The sequence below is a fragment of the Camelus dromedarius genome, chromosome 2 (assembly GCF_036321535.1).
Source record: "Camelus dromedarius isolate mCamDro1 chromosome 2, mCamDro1.pat, whole genome shotgun sequence".
In the NCBI taxonomy this organism is placed as follows: Eukaryota; Metazoa; Chordata; class Mammalia; order Artiodactyla; family Camelidae; genus Camelus; species Camelus dromedarius.
Window position 1 is genome coordinate 4,259,423 of NC_087437.1, and position 20,260 is coordinate 4,279,682.

General features: G+C 43.6%; 1 protein-coding gene across 1 annotated transcript in view; it reads right to left on the bottom strand.

Annotated features, from left to right (window-relative positions):
• COL6A5 (collagen type VI alpha 5 chain) overlaps nucleotides 1–20,260 on the bottom strand; it is a 116,997-nt gene that overhangs the window by 79,135 nt on the left and 17,602 nt on the right. Inside the window, exons 2-7 of the mRNA XM_064490805.1 lie at nucleotides 19,187–19,282; nucleotides 17,215–17,805; nucleotides 13,328–13,960; nucleotides 6,775–7,335; nucleotides 2,916–3,470; nucleotides 293–868 (exon numbers count right to left, since the gene is read on the bottom strand). Coding sequence (XP_064346875.1) covers nucleotides 293–868; nucleotides 2,916–3,470; nucleotides 6,775–7,335; nucleotides 13,328–13,960; nucleotides 17,215–17,805; nucleotides 19,187–19,253 — 2,983 coding nt within the window. The 5' untranslated portion in view covers nucleotides 19,254–19,282. The remainder of the gene's footprint in view (nucleotides 1–292; nucleotides 869–2,915; nucleotides 3,471–6,774; nucleotides 7,336–13,327; nucleotides 13,961–17,214; nucleotides 17,806–19,186; nucleotides 19,283–20,260) is intronic.

Consider the following 20,260-nt stretch of genomic DNA (forward strand, 5'->3'; position numbering starts at 1 on the left):
GTGAATATGACCCTAAGAAGGGTTCTTCCTGCCAAGAAAAGGGCAACAGCGAGGCCAGAGAGCAAGGAACGCTTCTGAAACCTTCGTGTTGCATCGCTTCAAGGCACACCATGGTGGCGAAGGACCTGTCGACTCCTGCTTCATCAGTGCATTTCTTCCAGAGATGAGAAACACGAAGCCTGAGCAGAGAACGATGCAGCCTGCGACACCCAGGTAATGGGAAGCCAAGACTCATCATTTACTTCCTGCTTAAACTGACTGCCACCCCGGAAGAGGCACTGGAAGCACTTACCCTCTCCTGCGTTGGTGCACATGCTGTCTTGCAGAGACTGGTAGACATCCTTCAGCTTGCTGAAGTCACTCACATGGACAGTGTAGTTTCTGTCCCCCGCCATCATCTCGAGCTCCTCTTGGTTGGCCTGTCCTACACCCACGGCATAGATGACGATGCCCTGGCGCCTCAGCTTCGAGGCCACGTCCCCGAGCAGGTCTTGGTCGTGGGACACCCCATCCGTGATGACGATCAGCATCTGCTTCACGTTCTGCTTGATGCGGCTGCCGTGCTCCTCCGTGAACAGGCTGCCGGCGTGCTCCAGGGCCCGGGCGGTGTAGGTGCTCCTGCCGGTGTCCCGGCGCCTCCTCAGATGCTCAACGACCGCGGACCTGTTCGAGTAGGTGTTGAGGTAGAAGAGAACCTCGGGCTGGTCAGAGTACGTGAGCGCTCCAAACTGAACTCGGTCCGGGCCCACGTCCGATTTCTTCACCAGGTGGATGGTGAGGTTCATCATGCTTTCTTGGTCTTGGCGGCTGATGCTGCCTGAGTGGTCCAGCACAAACACGATGTCTAACAGCTTAATCCTTTTACAATCTGAAAGGAGAAGAAGGCAGGCATCGCAAACCTGTTCTGCAGCAGGTTCTACGCCGGCCGCTCAGGAGGGAAAGCCAACTGATCTGCCACGAGCCTGCCACGGGCCAGGAGCAACTCTTCACTCAGGGGTGGCTGTTGCCATGTTTTGGAGAAAGAAGAGGAGGCTCTGAGATGTCCCACTTGCCCGGATCATGATTCCAAGGACATCGGCACCTTTAATGGACAGGACCCCATGACCGGTGGTCCCCACGCCTCCCCACTCTGTTCTGCTAAATCTCATTGGGACGTGCCATGCCTTTTGCTAAGCGGTCTTTCAACCAGCAGGGCATGTCAGAAAGTCATTCAGTGTCAGTAGAGTGGTGACACGTGACCAGTGTTGGTCCGACCAGCCTGCAGTGCTGAAGGACTCCGGGGCTCAGTGTATACACTGGGAGTTTCACCTGCTCGGCTTCTGGGAGAGAAGCTTTCCCAGGTGCACCAGGCCTCTTCACATCTACCTGTGTTCCTTCCCCTGACCTCCCGAAGTGAAAGTCAGAAAGGCCCCACGTGGCAGCAGAGCTAAACTCCTATCGCCTCATCCTAGCCCCGACCCCTCCTCCACGTGAGAAGCCAAGTGGCCATGCTGCAGGATCTCCAAAGTGTCAGCCAGTTTCCACCCCTTCCTCCCTTCAGTCACTTAAGCATGTGCCTCCCCAGGGCTCCCTTCCTGCCCCCTCCCACCTGCCTACCCTACCTCCAACCCTTATTTCTGGCAACCAGGTCTCAAAATTCCAAGTCTCATCCATTGTGGAAGAGCCCAGGCTGTGTCAGGAGGAACCTGGGGCCGTGACCCACTGGGATGTGGCGACTAGTCACCACTGGGTGAACATTTAATGAGTCGACTTGATAAACATGTATGAGGTGAGCTCATACACAAGTCAGCTAAAGTTTCACAGCACCGAGAGGCTCGGAATCACTTTTTGGAGGAAGAAAAAACTTCCAGTTAAGCTGTGACAAGGGAAATCTTAGAGCTATTGCCTGAAACTCAGAGTTTATCTTAATTTGTTAACTTTCTGAAGTTTTCACACACGGGATTCTGAAGAACGAAGTCCAAAGGAGGTGTCTGTGTTGCCAGAGGAACAGCATACAAGAAATGTACTAATGCTTTGGTCTGTTCCCTTCATGGTGTCCAAAACACAGATCACAACATGTGATAGATTTATAGCAAGTTCTCACTCAAGAACCATTAAAATTGACAGGCTTGTGGGGAGGGCAGAGCTCAGTGGTAGAGCACACACTTAGCATGCACCAAGTCCTGGGTTCCATCCCCAGTACCTCTATTAAAAAAAAAAAAAAAAAACCTAACTACCTCCCCCTCTACAAAACAAAAAGAAAAGAAAAAAAACTGATGGGCTCAAACTGCAGGTTGTTCAATATAATTCAAAAAGCACTACAGTTTGTCAGATGAAAAGGATGATGCCTCACTCCCAAGCAATTATTTTTTTTTTAAGTAACAAGGTGAAGTTTTCCAAAGAGATGGATGCATGAACAGGCACATGTGAAATGCTAAGCTGACTGAGGGTAAGAAGGCTAACACAAAGTAATGAAAACACACACCATATATTTAAAACACAGAGGGTTTTGCTGGGGCGGCTGGAGTGCGCTTAGGATATTGTACTTAACTAACAGGACGATGAATTTGTATCTCTAATTAGTTACTGCTTAACAATGGTTATAGGCAGCCAAGAAACAATTTGGAGGAGTCAGCTGGGATTAAAAACTGGCTCTGGAGAACTCTAGGTACACAGGTATTAAAGAGCTGGAAGTTACATATATAAATCTGAGACCCTCTTGGAATATATTTGAAGTCATCAAAGTCAGACTACTTTGCTGACAAGTTAGTGGACAAAATTGCAATATCCCTAGAAATCATGAGTCATGAGTGTTTTACTCAATATAGAGAAGACCAAAAGTTAAGACTGAAGTCCAGAGTGCCAGTCACTGTCCACCCCACTCTGAAGTCGTCAGCACCCACCCTCGAGCCCTGAAGGGTGACAGGGTCCCTTACCGTGAAGAGCGCACACACGGAAGACAAGCTTTTTCTCTATAGCCTTTAGATCATCGAAGTTCTCAACATGGAAGACCAGGCTGCTGTCCCCACTGATCTCCTCCAGCTGAGACCTAACGGCACCGTACACCCCCACGGAGAAGATGGTCACACCTTTGTCCCGAAGGGCTCTCGCGGGGTCTCTGACTTCATCTTGGGCTTCTCCATCCGTGATGAGGATGAGGAACTTTCTGACTGTGGGACGGCCCCCCCTGGGCTCGGTGAAGTAGTCAGCTACGAAGGTTAGTGCACTTCCAGTCAAAGTGTTCTGGTCGATGTGAGACATGCTGTCTATGGCATCAGAAATTTCTCCTTGTGTGAAGTATTTGTCAAGCTGGAATTCTTCCTTATTATAGTCACTGAACTGGATGACACCAATCCGGACTTTGTCTGGACCAACCTGAATCTTAGCTAATAGGTTTTTCATGAAGGTTTTCATTTTCACAAAATTTTCAGGTCCTATACTCCTAGAACCATCCACCAGAAACATGATGTCAGCCTTCATGTCTTCACATCCTGCACGTAATCAAAAAGACCAGAAATAAACCAGGTTGGCATGGCTCTCAGGATCCATGCAGACAGTAAAGCAGAAATAAATCCATTAATCAGAAAATATCAAAAATTAACTCAAGCAACTGCCGTTGCACCTGAAAGTGTTACTTCTTTTATAGAAGCCTGTTGACTAGAACCCTAAATCAGAAATTCACTGAAGATGACCTAAGAAGTTTTAAAGAAGAAATGCAACTCCCAGAGTATGCATTCATTCATTCGTTTCTTCATGCATGCATTATGCATTTATTCATAATTCACTCATTCATAATTCTTGATGTGTACAAAATGGCAAACTTCAGGCTATGGGTTAAAGACACAATGGTGATCAAAAAAGGAAATCAGAGAAGGGCAATCAATTTTAGACACTAATATGAGTAATATTCTATGGTTTTATGTATTTTCTTGAAACACAAAGTTCCCAGGAATATTTATATAGCACAATTTTCTGGGATAATTTAAAGTGATTTGATAAACACTATAAATCAACATTAGAAATTGGGGTCAAAAGCTTTTACGAGAGGTAATAAAGACATTAGTAAGCATGTATCCATTCAACATGGACTGTTTATTTATACATAAAATTTGTAGATATCCTACTGATGGGAAGTGGACATATATATGCACATGTAAATAGGTATCTGTACACATATATACACATAGAATACTAATTTCTATAAGCCATAAAATATGTTAATAACTCATAGTACAGGTGTGTGTATATGTATACATACATATACATATACGTACTATCGTGCATATATATTATATATAGGCAAATATATATTTATATTACATACGTTTATACATTAATATATTAATGTATATTAATAATATACTAAGACAAATATGTATTTATTTATATATATCACATATAGACAAAAGGGTTAAGACTAAGAAGATACATGCTAAAGACAATATATTTACAGGCTGTGTAAACGCAGCATGTATCTTCTTAGTTACCACCTCCATTTTCTTACCAGCCCCCCCCCACTATGCGCAGAGTCTATCCCATACTATTTGAAAATGAACAGTGAGCATCAGCCCTAGAAGAATTAAAAGATGCTGACTATTTTTAATAACTTGTATAAGGCCCGCCAGGGGGCACTAAGGCCATCACTGGAGATCCGCGCTGCCCTGGGGCCATTTTGGAAGTTGTAAACAGGGAAGTCACTGAAGATGCTGGTGTCCTTGGCAAAGCCCCAGTGCTGTGAAATGTGCAAGGCTCTCTTCCAGGAAACGCACGTCAGAAGAAAAGACTTATACATGTGGTTTACTATTCACAGAATCTACCTTCTTGCCTCTACTTGGAACAGAGACTGTTTCTTGTCCTCTGCTATCGGTTCCCCCATCTCTTCCATGTCAATAAAGTTTCAACTGGGCAGATGGTCACCCAGGTACAGACTATATTTCCCAGGCTTCCTTGAAGCTAGATGGGGGCCCTGTGACTGTGTTCTGGCCAACAGGTCTGAGCAGGAGTGATCTGGCCGCTTCTGCGTCTTAATAGCGAAACAATGGAGCTCTCCTGGCCCCATCTCCCTTCCCACAAATGCAAGGTGATGGGAACAGACGCTCCACTTTTGACCTAGAGATGGATGCTCTGTTGTGCATGGACCAGCCTCTTTGCTAGACCAGGACAGCTTACCCTGGACCGTGACACAGGAGTGAAACAATATTCCGGGTTGTGCAGTGTGCGGTCCTTTTGCTGGAGCAGTTGAAACTGCCCCTTAACCAATATGCTGTGTCTCCCTCCATCCACCTCTGCTGAGACCAGTCAGGCTTTTTCTAGGCCCTTCAGCTCAGCTCCTTAGCCTTTCTGCCTCTGTTCTCCATCTTGTGGCCCATTTCCTGGCCCACAGTTTGCCTCCTCCATTGAGTGTGCCAGGGGTTGGGCTTCTGAAATGCAATTCCCTGACCTACAAAAAGCATACTGCATCTCTTCAGACTGGTCCATGACCTCCTCCCTGGAGAGACCTGACTTACAATCCAGCTTATGCTTCCTGAAGCCCTTTTACTCTCCTTGGCATCAGCTCCAGGAAACGTCAGGGAACATTGACTCTGGTCCTCTTTCTAAGACATCCTGAAGACCCCACGCTGCTACTGCCCACAACAGGAAGAAAAACCGATTACATTGTGATTTAGGATTTTGCTTTGAGTCCTGCTTATGGGCTCGCTTAGTTTTCTTTTGATTTAAGTGACTCAGAGAAAATTCCAACACACTGTCACTTTTGTAAGTTCAAATAAGTGAGAATTCTTTTCCTTTTCTCCTCAGGGCACACCTCAGCCAACTTTTACAAGAGCTAAGTTTTATGCAGCGCTGACCGTGGGCCAAGCACTCTTCTAAGTGTCCGCACACATTATTACCTTTAAGTTTCACAAGAAGCCTACACACAAGGGACCAAGGCAGGAAGACAGTAAGTAACCACTCCAGGTTGGCAGCCCATCACTGATAAAGCTGGCGTGTGGACTTTGATGCTTTGACTCCTGCATCCTTTATCCTAATCCAGAAGCTAACATGCCTCTCAGCAGACAGCATTTTCATGTGCTAAGACCAGCCATCAACACATACCATCTTCCATTAGTAAGTGGCTATGTTAATAAGAGAAATAACAATCAGGTACACGAATTTGCAAGTTTGTTCTCCCTAACTTTTGGTTACTTGGTTTTTAGCCAGAACAAAAATACAAATACGTGTTTCTGTATGTACCAGGGTTTCATATGTACCAGATCTGCGTTCACCATAGAGGAATAATGGCTGGTGTTTATGACACTAAACCTACAAGGATACTCTGATGTAGGCACTGTCCTGATTTTACAGATGAGCAAGTTCAAGGCTCAGGTAGTGAAGCGAGTTGAACCCTAATCTAGTTAAAGTCAGAGCTCATCTTCTTTTCTACTGTACTTACCTGCCTCAGTGAGTGTGTGTACATGTACGCGCGCGCGCACACACACACACACACACACACACACACACACAGGATAGAGTGCCTCCTACCCCTCACAGCAGTGGGCTTTGTCAAGGCAACAACACTCTTAGCAACCTTCCCACTTCTGACTTCCAAGATGGCCCCAGGACAGCTGTCTGTAGAGGGATTCTCCAGTCTCGGCTACGGGTTTCAAATGAGGGGCTGAATCCCTCCACAGTTGTGAAAGAAGTCAGCAAAGTGTTAGCCAGACCACTGGTCCCCTCGCTCCTTGTCTGAGCCTGGCTATTTGTCCACCTGAAGCCACGAATGAGGTACAGGGAATAAAGCCTTTTTGTTTGGCTTACCTTTCTCACTGCAGATGCTGCGAACAACCTCGTCTTTTATGCTCTTTAAAGAATCAAAGTTCTGCCCAAAACTAACCCTCTCCTCTTGCCCAGCAATTTGTAGTAGTTCTATCTTGTTGGCCTCCCCGATGCCGACTGCATGAATGGTGATGTGTTCAGCCCGCAGTCTCTCAGCAGGTTCCACAACGCCATCCGTTGACATCCCGTCAGTCAACACAACGAGGTAACAGGGGACCTCGGTGGTCCTGTGTCTCCTGTCCTCCCTGATCACTCGCAGCATGAAGTCCAGTGCTGCCCCAGTCAAAGTGCCGCCTTTGAGTTGCTTGATGTTAGAAACAGCCTGCTTTAATTTCACATCATTAGAATAGTGACTGATATTAAATTCCACTTCCGTCGTGTCTGAAAACTGCACAGTGCCAACTTGGACTTTGCCTGGGCCGATGCTAAACATATCTATCACTGCCGTCATAAATGCCTTGATTTGCTCAAAGTGTTTGTCCTCAATGCTGCCGGAGCCGTCGATGAGGAAATAGAGATCGGCCTCTTTTGTATCCACACAGCCTGCAGAAAAATGCAAAGTGGAAACTGCATTTTCCATGAATTACAGAGAATCTGGAGTGAACATTCCAAGTGGGTTTGCACAGGAGCACGAGGCTGGGAAGGTTCTAAAGAATGAGGACCCTTCAGAAGCCTGGACACTTTCCTAAGCACATTCATGCCCGTTTTCGCCTTTGAAATTTACAATCTCATGAGGAAATTGAAACTGAAGGAGACATAGGGGTTTGTCTGAGGTCACACGGCCAGTAATTATAGGGTAAGGACCAGATTCCCAAGTATCCAGGCTCTTAGTTAAAATCGTTCTAGTATTGACACCTGCCTTTTCAGACAGTTTCTGCCTTATCATTTCCTAAGAAATGGGATGGGATAGATGACCTTCTGTTCTTATTTCCCCAATAACCTCTTCTGCCTGGAGCAACTAGAACAATATACTTAAAGCTAGAACAAGGCAGCGCTATTTACAGCAGCCAAGACAAGGAAGTAACCTAAACGTCTATTGAAGAGGACTGGATAAAGAAGCTGTACTATATTTATACAATGGAATACTACTCAGCAGTAAAAAGAATGAAATACAGAGAACAAACTTATGGTTACCAGCAGGGGAAGGGGGTGGGAAGGGATAAACTGGGAGCTTGAAATTTGCAGATACTAACTACTGTATATAAACTGGATAAACAACAAGTTTCTTCTGCATAGCACAGGGAACTATATTCAATATCTTGTAGTAACCTACAATGAAAAAGAATATGAAAACAAACATATATACATATACATACAACTGAAACATTATGATATACACTAGAAATTGACACATTGTAAACTGACTATACTTCAATAAAAAAAAATTTAAAACAAGATTAAAAAAAGAGTGAAATAATGCCATCTGCAACAACATGGATGGACCTAGAGATTATCATACTAAGTGAACTGAGTCAGACAGAGAAAGACAAATATGATACCACTTATATGTGGAATCTAAAAAAGAAAAAAAAAAACACAAATCTTATTTACAAACCAAAAATAGATTCACAGACATAGAAAAAAACTATGGTTACCAAAGGGGAAGGGAGGAGAGGGATATTTAGTTTGGGATTAGCAGATACAAACTACTATATATAAAATAAACACCAAGGTCCTACTGTACAGCACAGGGAACTATACTCAATATCTTGTAATAACCTATAATGAAAAAGAGTCTGAATATATATATGTATATGTATAACTGAATCCCTTTGCTGTACACCTGAAACGACTGTAAATCAACTACACTTCAATAACAAAATTAAAAAAAAAACCAAGAACTAGACCATATTACTCTTCAACTTAAATGACTGATTACTGCATTTAGAATTTAAACATGAAAAGTCAGCCTGGTCTTTCCCCCTGCTTCTCTCTCTGACCCTGTTTCCAGCTGTTCTTCATCTTACTCACCGTGTTCCAACTACATGGGCTCCTCTCTCTGCTTTAAACATGCCCCAGGGCTTTTGCACATGCCCTCCCCTTTCCTGGAATACTCTTCCCCCCAGATATTCACATGGCTGATTCATTCTCATCTCAATGATGTGCCAACACAAATGGCAGTAAAAAGTCCTTCTCTTCCCTTCCAGCTAAAGCACAGCAATCACTGTCTCTCTCGTCACCCCATTTGTTTTCCTTATGGTGCCCATTACCTTCTGAAATACCCTATTCATTTGTTCATGGGCCACAGAATGTCATCTCCACGAGGGCAGAGACTTGACTTAGTTTTCCTCTTCCACCTAGTAGGCCTGGTACATCCCAGGATTTCAACAAAAAAAATGTTGAATAAAAAAGCTCTCAGTGTTCCTTCCTGTGCTGAGCAGATTCTGTGAGAAAGTGCTTTAACATTCCTAATAGCCTGCTCACAACTCTATCTAGTCCTCGGTGAAACTGGGTAGAAGAAAACAGCACGCCTTGAAAACTTAGGTTATGTGCGCAAAAGGTTGAGGATGTGGAAGGATGTTTATTTTTTTTAACTTTTTTTATTGATTTATAATCATTTTACAATGTTGTGTCAAATTTCAGTGTGGAGCACAATTTTTCAGTTATACATGAACATATATGTAATTCATTGTCACATTTTTTTCTCTGTGAGCTACCATAAGATCTTGTATATATTTCCCTGTGCTATACAGTATAATCTTGTTTATCTACTCTGCATTTTGAAGGATCTTTAAAATACAGGACAATTTAGTCACTTCAAAACTATTTTCTTTCTGGATAGTTTTTGGGTGGGGGGGATTTATAGCTACTGACACTCCTGTAGGCTACAGTGAGTTGGTCCTTAAGAAATAAGAAATTTTGGAAATACATGTAACCCTGAGCATTAAATTATGAAATCTACATGTAAAGTATTAGGGCAAAGATAAGCAGTGATCTGCAAAAGACAGGGTTGATCCCAGGCCAGCAAAACTTAACAGCAGACAGAATGAACGGATTTATACAGCTAATAAAGAAGAATTAGGTATTCTTCAGAAGGAAGAATGGTGGTCAGCAATGAAGTAGAGAAAAACCCCCGAGTCCTAGCAGGCAACCATGGCAAGACCCATCCAACCCCACCTGGAGCCGGGCTGGTCCAATACACTAGCCACTAGTCACACACTGCTATTAAAATGTGAAATCAAGCAGCTTAAAATTAAATACAATTTAAAAGAAAGCTCTTCAGTTGTCATAGCCACATTTCAAGGTGCTTAACAGTCCTATGTGGCCAGCGCCTAACATTCTGGATGGTATAATTATAGAATATTTCCATCAAAAAAGTTCAATTGGACAGTGCTGAAGAAAAATGTGTCCCCTGGCCCACGACCTCACCTGCACAGTTATGTCAAGAGAGAGGAAGAGATGCAGATCTATATATCTGATTTTAAATTACATTCCCCTGATTAAATACCGCTAGACATTTCAGTCACAAAACTAACTCCCTTGCTCTGATTCTACAACCTCCAGCAGTCTTTGGATGACAATTTAGCTGCTCACTGGTCTACATGCCTACAGGGAGAGACTATATTTCTCAGAGGACATGAATGTCCAGGCCCCTGAGCACCAAAAGTTCCATTACAAAGGTAATTGCCATCCTTTTGTTATACATCAGTCCCTCGGTTTGGTTAATGTGAGTCTTCCCTGGACTGAACAAAGTTCTAGTTAATAAATGAAATGCCTACTAGTGCCAGATGTGGTGGGTACCTCAGGGACCGTCAATATTGATGAATTCTCTCTGTCTGACCACTCTAAAACTGCACAGCTGGCTACCCAACTCTAGACCATGGCAAATTCACTACAGTAGTGGTTCTCCAGTATTCCTAGTGTGAGTTCATTGGGGAGCTTTCTAAAATGCAAGTGCCTAGGCCCTACCCACAGAGACTAGAGTCATTGGGTTGGGCCACTGAATTGCTCACAAGCTTCGCAGCAAACTCTGATAAGTTCACAGTAGACACTTTGGGTGCCCTGCCCGTAACCTCTCAAGTCCTTTACTATTTTGTGTATGCCAGTTTCCGTGCTCTCATTCCAACAGCTAGGACCTGTGTCTGCTGGTACATGGGCTGCTTTCCAGCTGTTGAAAGTGTCTGGAATGTGTCTGGAAATGTATATTCCCTCAAGTATGCTGGAATAGAAATTCTCTTGTTACCTTGCCCCTTGACGACTCTAAGGTTTCACCCGTGCTGTCTCTAGACTGGTTCTGTGGATCTGACCCTCCCTGAGAGTTTCCTTATCATCCTGCCCTCATGTTCCCAAATCCTCACTTCCCTACCCACCCCCAGTTTTTCCTGTGTATATTTCTAATCCATTGATTTCACATGACTCCTTATCTACCATCTATTTCTGAGGAACTCAATCTAACTCAGGTACCAATGTGTGAGAGCCACTGAATTAACAAGAAGTCACTTACTAAGATCTTCTGAAAGATAGCCATCCCCTTGGATGGCCCTTGCCCTAGCCTCGGTCCTGTATCTTCCCATTTAGAAATTCTATAACAATAATAGCTTTTTGTCACATGACTGCAAACTCTCTGAGATAGATCACACTACACATCTCTCCTATGCTCTAAAAGTTTGTACTAGACCAAGGCGACTGCCACTCTGAGGGACTCCCTGTGTATCACTCAGGAAGTAAGAGGGGCCTGGTTTCTTGCTGCTGCCTTGCAATGTTTATGTGCCAGAGGAAATTCAGGGCTGGCCCAGGGTGCGCCCTTAAACCTTCAATTGACTAATCTGAATTTAAAATTAACCCTTAGCAGGGTAGGTATAGAGCTCAGTAGTAGAGTGTGTGCTTAGCACGCACAAGGTTCTGGGTTCAATTCCCAGTACCTCCATTAAAAAAAAAAACACTTTCATATCATTGGAGGATTATAATTCTCTACCATGTGAATGCTGCCAAATTCGAGTCCCAATTGTTGGGCAGCATTTTATCTGCAGGGAAATGTGTGAAGGCAACAGATATCTCAGAAATTAGATAAATTCAAAGCCACATCAAGTCTCTTTAGGCAAGTATCTCTGAGCATCTTTGAGAAGAGCTCAGCAAAACCACAGCAGATTCACAGAGCATCTCAAATAGGATATCCTCCCTTTGAATGATGGAGGAAAATAATTTTAAAAGATTAAAAAGTGAGAAAAAATCATGGTTGAGGATAAAGATATAAATACAATGATAACCCCTGCAAGGCTTTTGTAAGAGCAAAACATTGACAATGATTTCTACAGCCAACAATTTAGGAGGTGTTAAACAAATTATGTCATATCCACAAGATGGAATATTATTTCCAATCTTTAAAAAAATGTTGCAAAAGAATGTTTAAGGAATTGGACAAAAGTTCATTCTATAAGGTTCATAGAAGAGTGAGGAAGGCATATAGTACTGGTTATCCCCAACATCCATTCTCCCCTTCTATACCAATTAGTCCCCAGTATTTGCCTAGGAACTTGGCTGCCCAGATAAACACTACACTTTCTAGCCATCATTTTTACAATGAGGTGTGACACGTGACCACGTTCTGGCCAATGGGATGTCAGCAAAGGTGGTGTGTGCAATTCCTAGGAGTGTCCTTGAAGAAAAGGAGGTGGAAACCTGCCCTTTTCCTTCTCTTCCATTGTTCTTGTTGCTGGATGTGAATGTAATGCCAGGAGCAGTTATCCTGGATTATGATGCTGAGATCAGAGGCAAAAACAAAAAACAACAACTTAGAAAGAGACAGGGTCCCTGACACTGTGGTGTATCACCCAGCTTTTTAAACCTACCTTAGGACTTATGTGTGAAACAGAAAAAAAAATAGGTTTCATCCTGTTTAAATCATTGTTATGTTTTTTCTTTTGTTAGTCACACTCAGCTATAATTGTGACTGATACAAGGTACCTAACAGTGCATTCCTGCACTGTCCAATATGACAACCACCAGCCTGTGGCTATTCTAATAAAGAGAAATTAAAATTAAATTATATTTAAAACTCATTTCTTCAGTTATATTACCCACATTTCAGGTGCTCAATAACCATACTTGGCTGCCTTATTGGACAGTGAAGAGAAGGAAAATTTCCAGCACTGCAGAAAATTCCATTCAACAGCACTGATATTCACAATGTTACATCCTTTTTAAAAAAAATGTGTGTGTGTGTATGAGTGTCAAGAGAGAAGAGAATAAAAGATAAGAGAAATAAATGTTAAGAATGGCTTTATCTGACAGCTAGGATGACAGGCGATTTTATTTTCTTCTTTATGTTCATCAGCACCATGAAACTATTTTATAATTAACATTGTTTTTTTTACATTTTATTGAGGTATGATTTGCATGCTTAAAAAATTCATTCATTGCAACCATTCAATAATTTTTAGGAAATTTATGAAACTGTGCAACCATCAAACAAAATCTGGTTTTAGAACACTTCCATAATCCCTAATCCAATTACAGTCAGCCCTTGCTCCTGCACTGGCCCTAGGCAACTATTCAGATTACTTTTATAATAAGAAAAGTATTTTTTAAAACATACCAGTTTTATCAAGTTCCACTTGTTCAGAAGTAGTTGAAATTTGGGACCATATTTCATTCTGGAGCTTTTTCAGGAAGTTCTTACTGTAAGTTTCCAAGTCTGCGTAGGACTTCAGCATGGAGAGCATCTGTCCCGGAGGGTAAGACACTATTTCTTCTAATTGGGTCTTGTTAGCTCCTTGGATGCCCGTGGCAAACACAGTTATGTCCTCCAGTCGGAGACTCAGGGCAGCCTCGCGCACCTGGTCATCGGATGGTCTGTGAGTGACCAGGACTGCAATCTGAGGCACTCCCTGTGCCCTCCTGCTACCATTTGAGGCTGAGAAGCCTTCTGCCCTCAGCTTCTCAAGGGCAACCCCTGTGTTGGATTTTCCAGCCCGCAGAGACAGCTTCTCAATTTGCTTCTGAAATTCCGATTGGGTTGTGCTTGATTTCAGAAGAGAAAGCGTCTGGGCTCTGTCACTGTAACTCATCAGGCCAAGCCGCAGGCAGTTTTCTTTCACACCCATGGAGGAGGAGATGTTCCTCAGGAAGCTCTGCAGGTTCCGGAGATCTTCTCTGGTCTCAAGAGACTCATCTACCAGGAACATGAGGTCAGCAAGGGAATCTTTCTGACACACCCTGGGAGAGGGAACTGTGGAGAGAAAGCATGAGGATTAGCACAAACCCCCGGCCCAGGGTGAGAAATGCACTTTGCAGATTGTCAACAGGCATCCGTGAAAATAGAAGTAGTCATGACAGATGCAGTTAGCAATTTTTTTTAACTGAAAGAAAGATAAAAAGTCTGAACAAAGTTACATTGATCATTGACTCCAGAGGCTTTGCAATGCTCTTTCCTCTAACTGAAGAATGCTTCTTACTAATTTTCTTCCCACATCCCATCACCATGGACTTCATGACCACCACCACCAGTATAACCACCACTACCACCACCACCATCACCTCCACCTCCATCACCACCACCATGGTCTTCGTGATCATCAACACCAGTATGACCCCCATTACCAACAGCACCATCTCCTCCAACTTGACCACCATCACCACCACCATGGTCTTCACGATCACCAACACCAACACCATCACCATTACCGCCACCTCTACTATCCCTACCAACAACAATCACTACCACCAACAACAACCATCACTCTGCCACCACCAGCCTCACCTCCAGCAATGCCACCACCTTCATCTCCAACACTATCACTACCACCACCTCCACCAGCCACCACTAAGACCTCTAAGTCCACCACCACCAGTATGAACCACCACCAGTTTCAAGTGTTGGGATGCAGGCATGAATTAGTAGAAAAATCTCTGACCTCAGGGAGCTTACATTCTAGAGGCAGGTCAGATGAATAGATTATACCCCTTCAGACCACAATAAATGCTAGCAAGGAAATAAAACAGGTGACCCAACTGAGCTGCCCTATGCTATGGATGTGGGGTGAGGACTAGCTTATCTGAGACATAAATAAGTCAGGGAGGGTCTCTCTGACAGGATTACATTTGGGTTGAGATGTGGATGAAGAAAAAGATTCAGTTACATGTGGTTCAAAAGGAAGAGGATACTATTCAGCCATAAAAAATGACAACATAACACCATTTGTAGCAACATGGATGTCCCTGGAGAATGTCATTCTAAGTGAAGTAAGCCAGAAAGAGAAAGAAAAATACCATATGAGATTACTCATATGTGGAATCTAAAAAAAAAAAAAAAAAAAACAGAACATAAATACAAAACAGAAACAGACTCATAGACATAGCATACAAACTTGTGGTTGCCAAGGGGGCGGGGGGTGGGAAGGGACAGACTGGGAGTTCGAAATTTGTAGATACTGACAGGCATGTGTAGAATAGATAAACAAGATTATACTGTATAGCACAGGGAAATATATACAAGATCTTGTGGTAGGTAGCTCACAGCGAAAAAAAAAGTGACAATAAATATATGTACATTCATGTATAACTGAAAAATTGTGCTCTACACTGGAATTTGATACAACATTGTAAATTGACTATAACTCAATAAAAAAAAAATTACTGAAAACAAAAAAAAAGGAAGACGAATTCTGGCAGAAAGGCCAGCAAGACGTAGGAACAAGCAAGAAGCCCAGAGCATGTATGTCTTAGCTGTGAAAAACATAAGCACAGAATCTGCCATCAAAAGTGATAACCTCATATATCCAGAGGGAACCCTAATTCAAAAAGACCCTGCACCCCAATGTTCATAGCAGCACTATTTACAATAGCCAAGACATGGGAACAACCTAAATGTCCATCAACAGACGACTGGATAAGGAAGCTGTGGTATATTTATACAATGGAATACTACTCAGCCATAAAAAAGAATAAAATAATGCAATTTGCAGCAACATGGATGTTCCTGGAGAATGTCATTCTAAGCAAAGTAAGCCAGAAAGATAAAGAAAAATACAGTAAGGTATCACTCATACATGGAATATATAAAAAAAAAGGACAAATTAACTTATATATAAAACAGAAACAGACTCACAGACATAGAATACAGACTTGTGGTTGCTGGGGGAGAGGGGTGGAAAGGGATAAAGTGGTAGTTCGAGATTTGCAGATACTGACTGGTATATATAAAATAGATAAACAAGTTTGTACTGTACAACACAGGGAACTATATTCAATATCTTGTAGTAGTTCATGGTGAAAAAGAATATGAAAATGAATTTATGTATATTCAGGTATGACTGAAGCATTGTGCTGTGCACCAGAAATTGACACAAGATTGCAAGCTGACTATAACTCAATAAAAAAAGAAAAAAAGAAAATGATAACCTCTACTTTTTTCTTTTGTATTTTGCTAAACACTGAAGAAGCTGAAGTTCAACTTCAAATTGGGGGAAACCTCAGAGCTGCTTTATTTGGTGTTGTGGGACCTCTTACTGCTTTGAATACATGATTAGTAATCAACTGCCCTGTATACCTGTTTTCAGATTTCATTTCGACAAACAAGCACTGTAATTACAGCTATTAGAATAAAATCACTTTACTATTCAAAAGGGGGGGGCAGCTAGGAGGCAGAATGGGCTGAACTTCTTTAGCATATGGTGACACTCATGAAAGAGATTTTTACCTTAAGGAAAACACACACACACACACACACACACACACACACACACACACACACACACAAACTGAGAAGCAGCGCAGGAGAGGATGAGTCAATGGCGCGCGCGCCTGCAGGGCTCCCGCGTTGCAGAGCTTACAGCGCGCAGCGCCCCCTTCTCTGCCCGGTCTCTGTCTAAGGCGTTGGTTCCCACCCAGTGTCCCTACATATTGACAAGCATTTGTTGAGTATTTACTGTGTGCCTCACACCATGCCCAGCACTACGAGGGAAAGAGAACAGACAAGGATCTTATTCTTTATCCACAAGACTTTCACTGATTCACTCATTAAGAAACAGAGCACCGGCTCACTGCCAGGCACGGCGTAGACCCAAAGAACACGGAGGGGAATGGAAGTTACCAGTTCTGCCCTCGTGGTACTAAAGGTTCATGTGGGGGTGGAACCAACACAGAACCCGGTAATCTTACAGCCTGGGAAGTACGCAAGGAACTGGGAGACCGAAGAAAGGACTCTGAACCGAAAGCCTCGGGAGAGTAGGACTGAGGTTTACACAATGATTGAAATGATGGCAGGAGTGATTCAGCTGCAGGAAGGCTGGGGAGCACAAGAGGATTCCTGTGTCGGAGGAAACCCAGAAGCAAGTGCAGAAGGGGTGAGAGTAGGGTCCCGGTGCGGACACCGCCAGTACTTCCTTACGTCCAATCACGGAAACCAGAATGGGGTCTGCGAGAGAGGAGGGTGCAGCCCGTCCCATGGGGACGAGGCGCCTCTTCAACCAAGGGCTGCCTCACCTGCGCTTTCAGCGTGGGCTGCTCCCTCCGTGGACTGAGCCGCCTCCTTGAGGATCTGCGTCATGTTCAGGGAGAACGCGCCAAGGTCTCGGACCGTGCGGAGGCGGTAGTGGAACTGGGCCGTGGCCACGGCCTTCAGGGTCTCCTCGGACACACTCTGCGTCCCCACGGAGACGATCCGCACCCCGTCTTTGCGCAGGGCCTCGGCGGCCTCTTCCACGGCATCCTCAGGCTCGGCCGAAGCCAGGACCACCAGGATCGGGGGAAACTGCTTCCTGTCCCTTCCGTTTGAGAAGTAGGTCCTGTGCGCCTCCCGGAGAGCGTTTCCCAGGCGCGGGGAGCCGCCCAGGAACCCGAAGTTCTTCTTGAGGTGGTTGAGCATGGGGCCCCGGCTCCTGAAGGCGCTGAGCTGGAACTCAGCGTGGAGCTCGTCGCTGTACTGGGCCAGCCCCACGCGGTACTTGTCCGCCTCTATGGGGAGGCTGCTGACCATCCTGCTGATGAACGTCTTCACCGGCGGGAAGGACTTCACTCCCAGGTGGTCGGAGCTGTCCACCAGGAACACCACGTCGGCGTACTCAGGGCCTGGCCCTATTAAAATAAGAGACAACAACCCCCAACAAGGTGATGGTTCAGCCTTGATGTTTTCTCACCAGTACTCCTTTGAGACTATGTCCTAGAGTTAAGGATCACTCAGAATCCCAAGGAAAGTGTCTTCTGGAGGTCTCACAGAAGAAACCGTCCTTGTTTATGCTAAAATGTCAAACAAGAGGGCCTCTGTAAAGTTAGCGATAGATTTTTTTTTTTCTCAACTGGATGCCAGGGTCAACCGACATTTTTTTTTCTTTTTTGGTTGTGGAACCCAAAACATTTTGACACTGTTCTGAAAGAATAAAGGATGTGATACTGGAAAGGCCCCGAGTGGTCTGTGGACTAACTTCTGAAACAGCATGGAGTAAGCAGCTATCTTCGGTCGGAGCAGACAGAGATCTGAGACGGGGACGTGGGTATAGGGCTTTCCGCGGGGAAGCAAAGAAAGAGGAGCAAGTGTGAAGCAAAGCAGGATGTGGCTGGATCCAAGGGGACTCTGGAGCATCCATTCCAGCAGAGTGTCCCCCTCTGGGGCAAGAGGGACAGTTTTTTGCCCTCGTCTATTAGGCCGTCATTGGCCGCAGACCTTCCCCAAGAACTGGAGGGAAGGAGCAGAGGATTATGGGCATATCCTCCAGGTTAAGCTGGTTCTGGAAAAGCCAAGAGCAATTCTCCTGAGAAAGTGGGGTTCAGCCTGAGCTGTGGCAGGTGATCCTCCCAGCAGCTGGGGCTGGGGGAGGTGTGCCAGCCTGATAAAGAGGGTCTGGACAAGGGGAGGCGCCAACCACGCTGACTTCAGCAGTCATGATCTGCCACCTCCACACTCTCAGTGAGAGACCTGCTGGTACATGTCTAACCAAGCAGGACATTTCTTTCAAAGTGACCCCGAAATTCATCAGGGAATCCTAGGGTCACAGAGCACAGAGCTAAAAACACTTTTTTTGAATGATGTTTTTAGTAATTACAGAAGAGTAGAAAACCCTAGCTTTCATATTCCAGATGTATATAAACTTTGCTCTGTGGGGTTCCTTTTTTTCCCTTTTCTTCCATTTATTAAGGCCAACCCACAGACTGACCTACAAAACAAATGGGTTGACTCTATTCACAGAGGCATGGAACATTGGAACTTAAGCAAATCAATGAATATTTAAAGTTTTTCTAGCCAGGTGTAGCATAATTCATGACTTTTGCCCATGGCTTTCTGTCATCTTTAAGAGCTTAAGTTTGCTTGATATTGTGTACCTCCAACTATGAAGAAATGTTGTCTACCTTGACTTTTTAGTAAATAAATACCTTCTTTCTATGTATTAAAATAAAGATTTGTTGAGACATAAAAATATGTATTTTCCTAAATAATAACAATCATAAAATATACTGGTACCTGGGCTCTGATCTGTCAGTGTTTCAGTCCAAAGGTTTAGGACAAATATAATTAGCAGGGTCTTCATCTTGTTAGTGAAGTTCTCTTGCTTTTACTCTGTTAAAAAAATGTTATTTACACCATGAAAAATTTCACTGTATAATAAGAAAAAACTACTAGGAAAGTCGTGTTCCAGCACAATACACTGTAAACAGGTATTTGTCAAAGCGATGCCAGGTGTTCATAAAACATTCATCAAGCATTTGAATATTTGTTGAAAACAGATAATGCTAGTATTTGTTGAGTCCTTAACATGGCTCAGATACTTTCTCAGTGCTTTATACATATTAGCTTATTTAATCCTTGCAACAGTCCTACAGGGAGGTACAACTACTGTAGCCACGTGACAGATGAGGAAACAGGCACAGAGTGGCTTGGTAAGTGGTGGACCCAGCACCCTAACCCAGACAAGGCGACTGCAGAGCCATAAGCTCTTAACCACTGTGCTGTGAGCACTACACAAAATCTGTGAACTCGCAGAACTTACACAGTCACTATTCTTTACCCTCTATGTTTGTGTCAACTATAATTATTGTATATGTTCCCAACTTGGCTCAAAAATCCAACAGCTACTCATATTTCTTTCTTCATTAAACCCTTGTGAAAACTGTTCTCTCACTGGTGGTTATACTCAGTTTTACAAATTACTTTTAATTTCAGCATTTCTCCCCATGAGCTCACAATCAATCAGAAATCTTCATGGGAAATTACAATCTTACAGAAATTCCACCAAGTCAAAGTTGTCCATTATTAATAGGGAAGTAGATAAAATGACCAATACTCAAAAATGGTGATGCCTTCAATGAGACACCAAAGGTGTAAGTGCCGAATTTTATTCTACAGTTGACCTTTCCAGGAGTTCTTTTGAAATTGCTAATCATACAGGAAGATTGAGAGAATCATTGGAAACTAGATTTGAAAGACATCCTATAGATCATTTAGATTAAACTCTTATTTTGCCAAGGAGGAAATTGAGGCTTCCCAGAAGTTGGTGGCTAAATCATATCAGCAACGACTTTCAAATCTATACACACT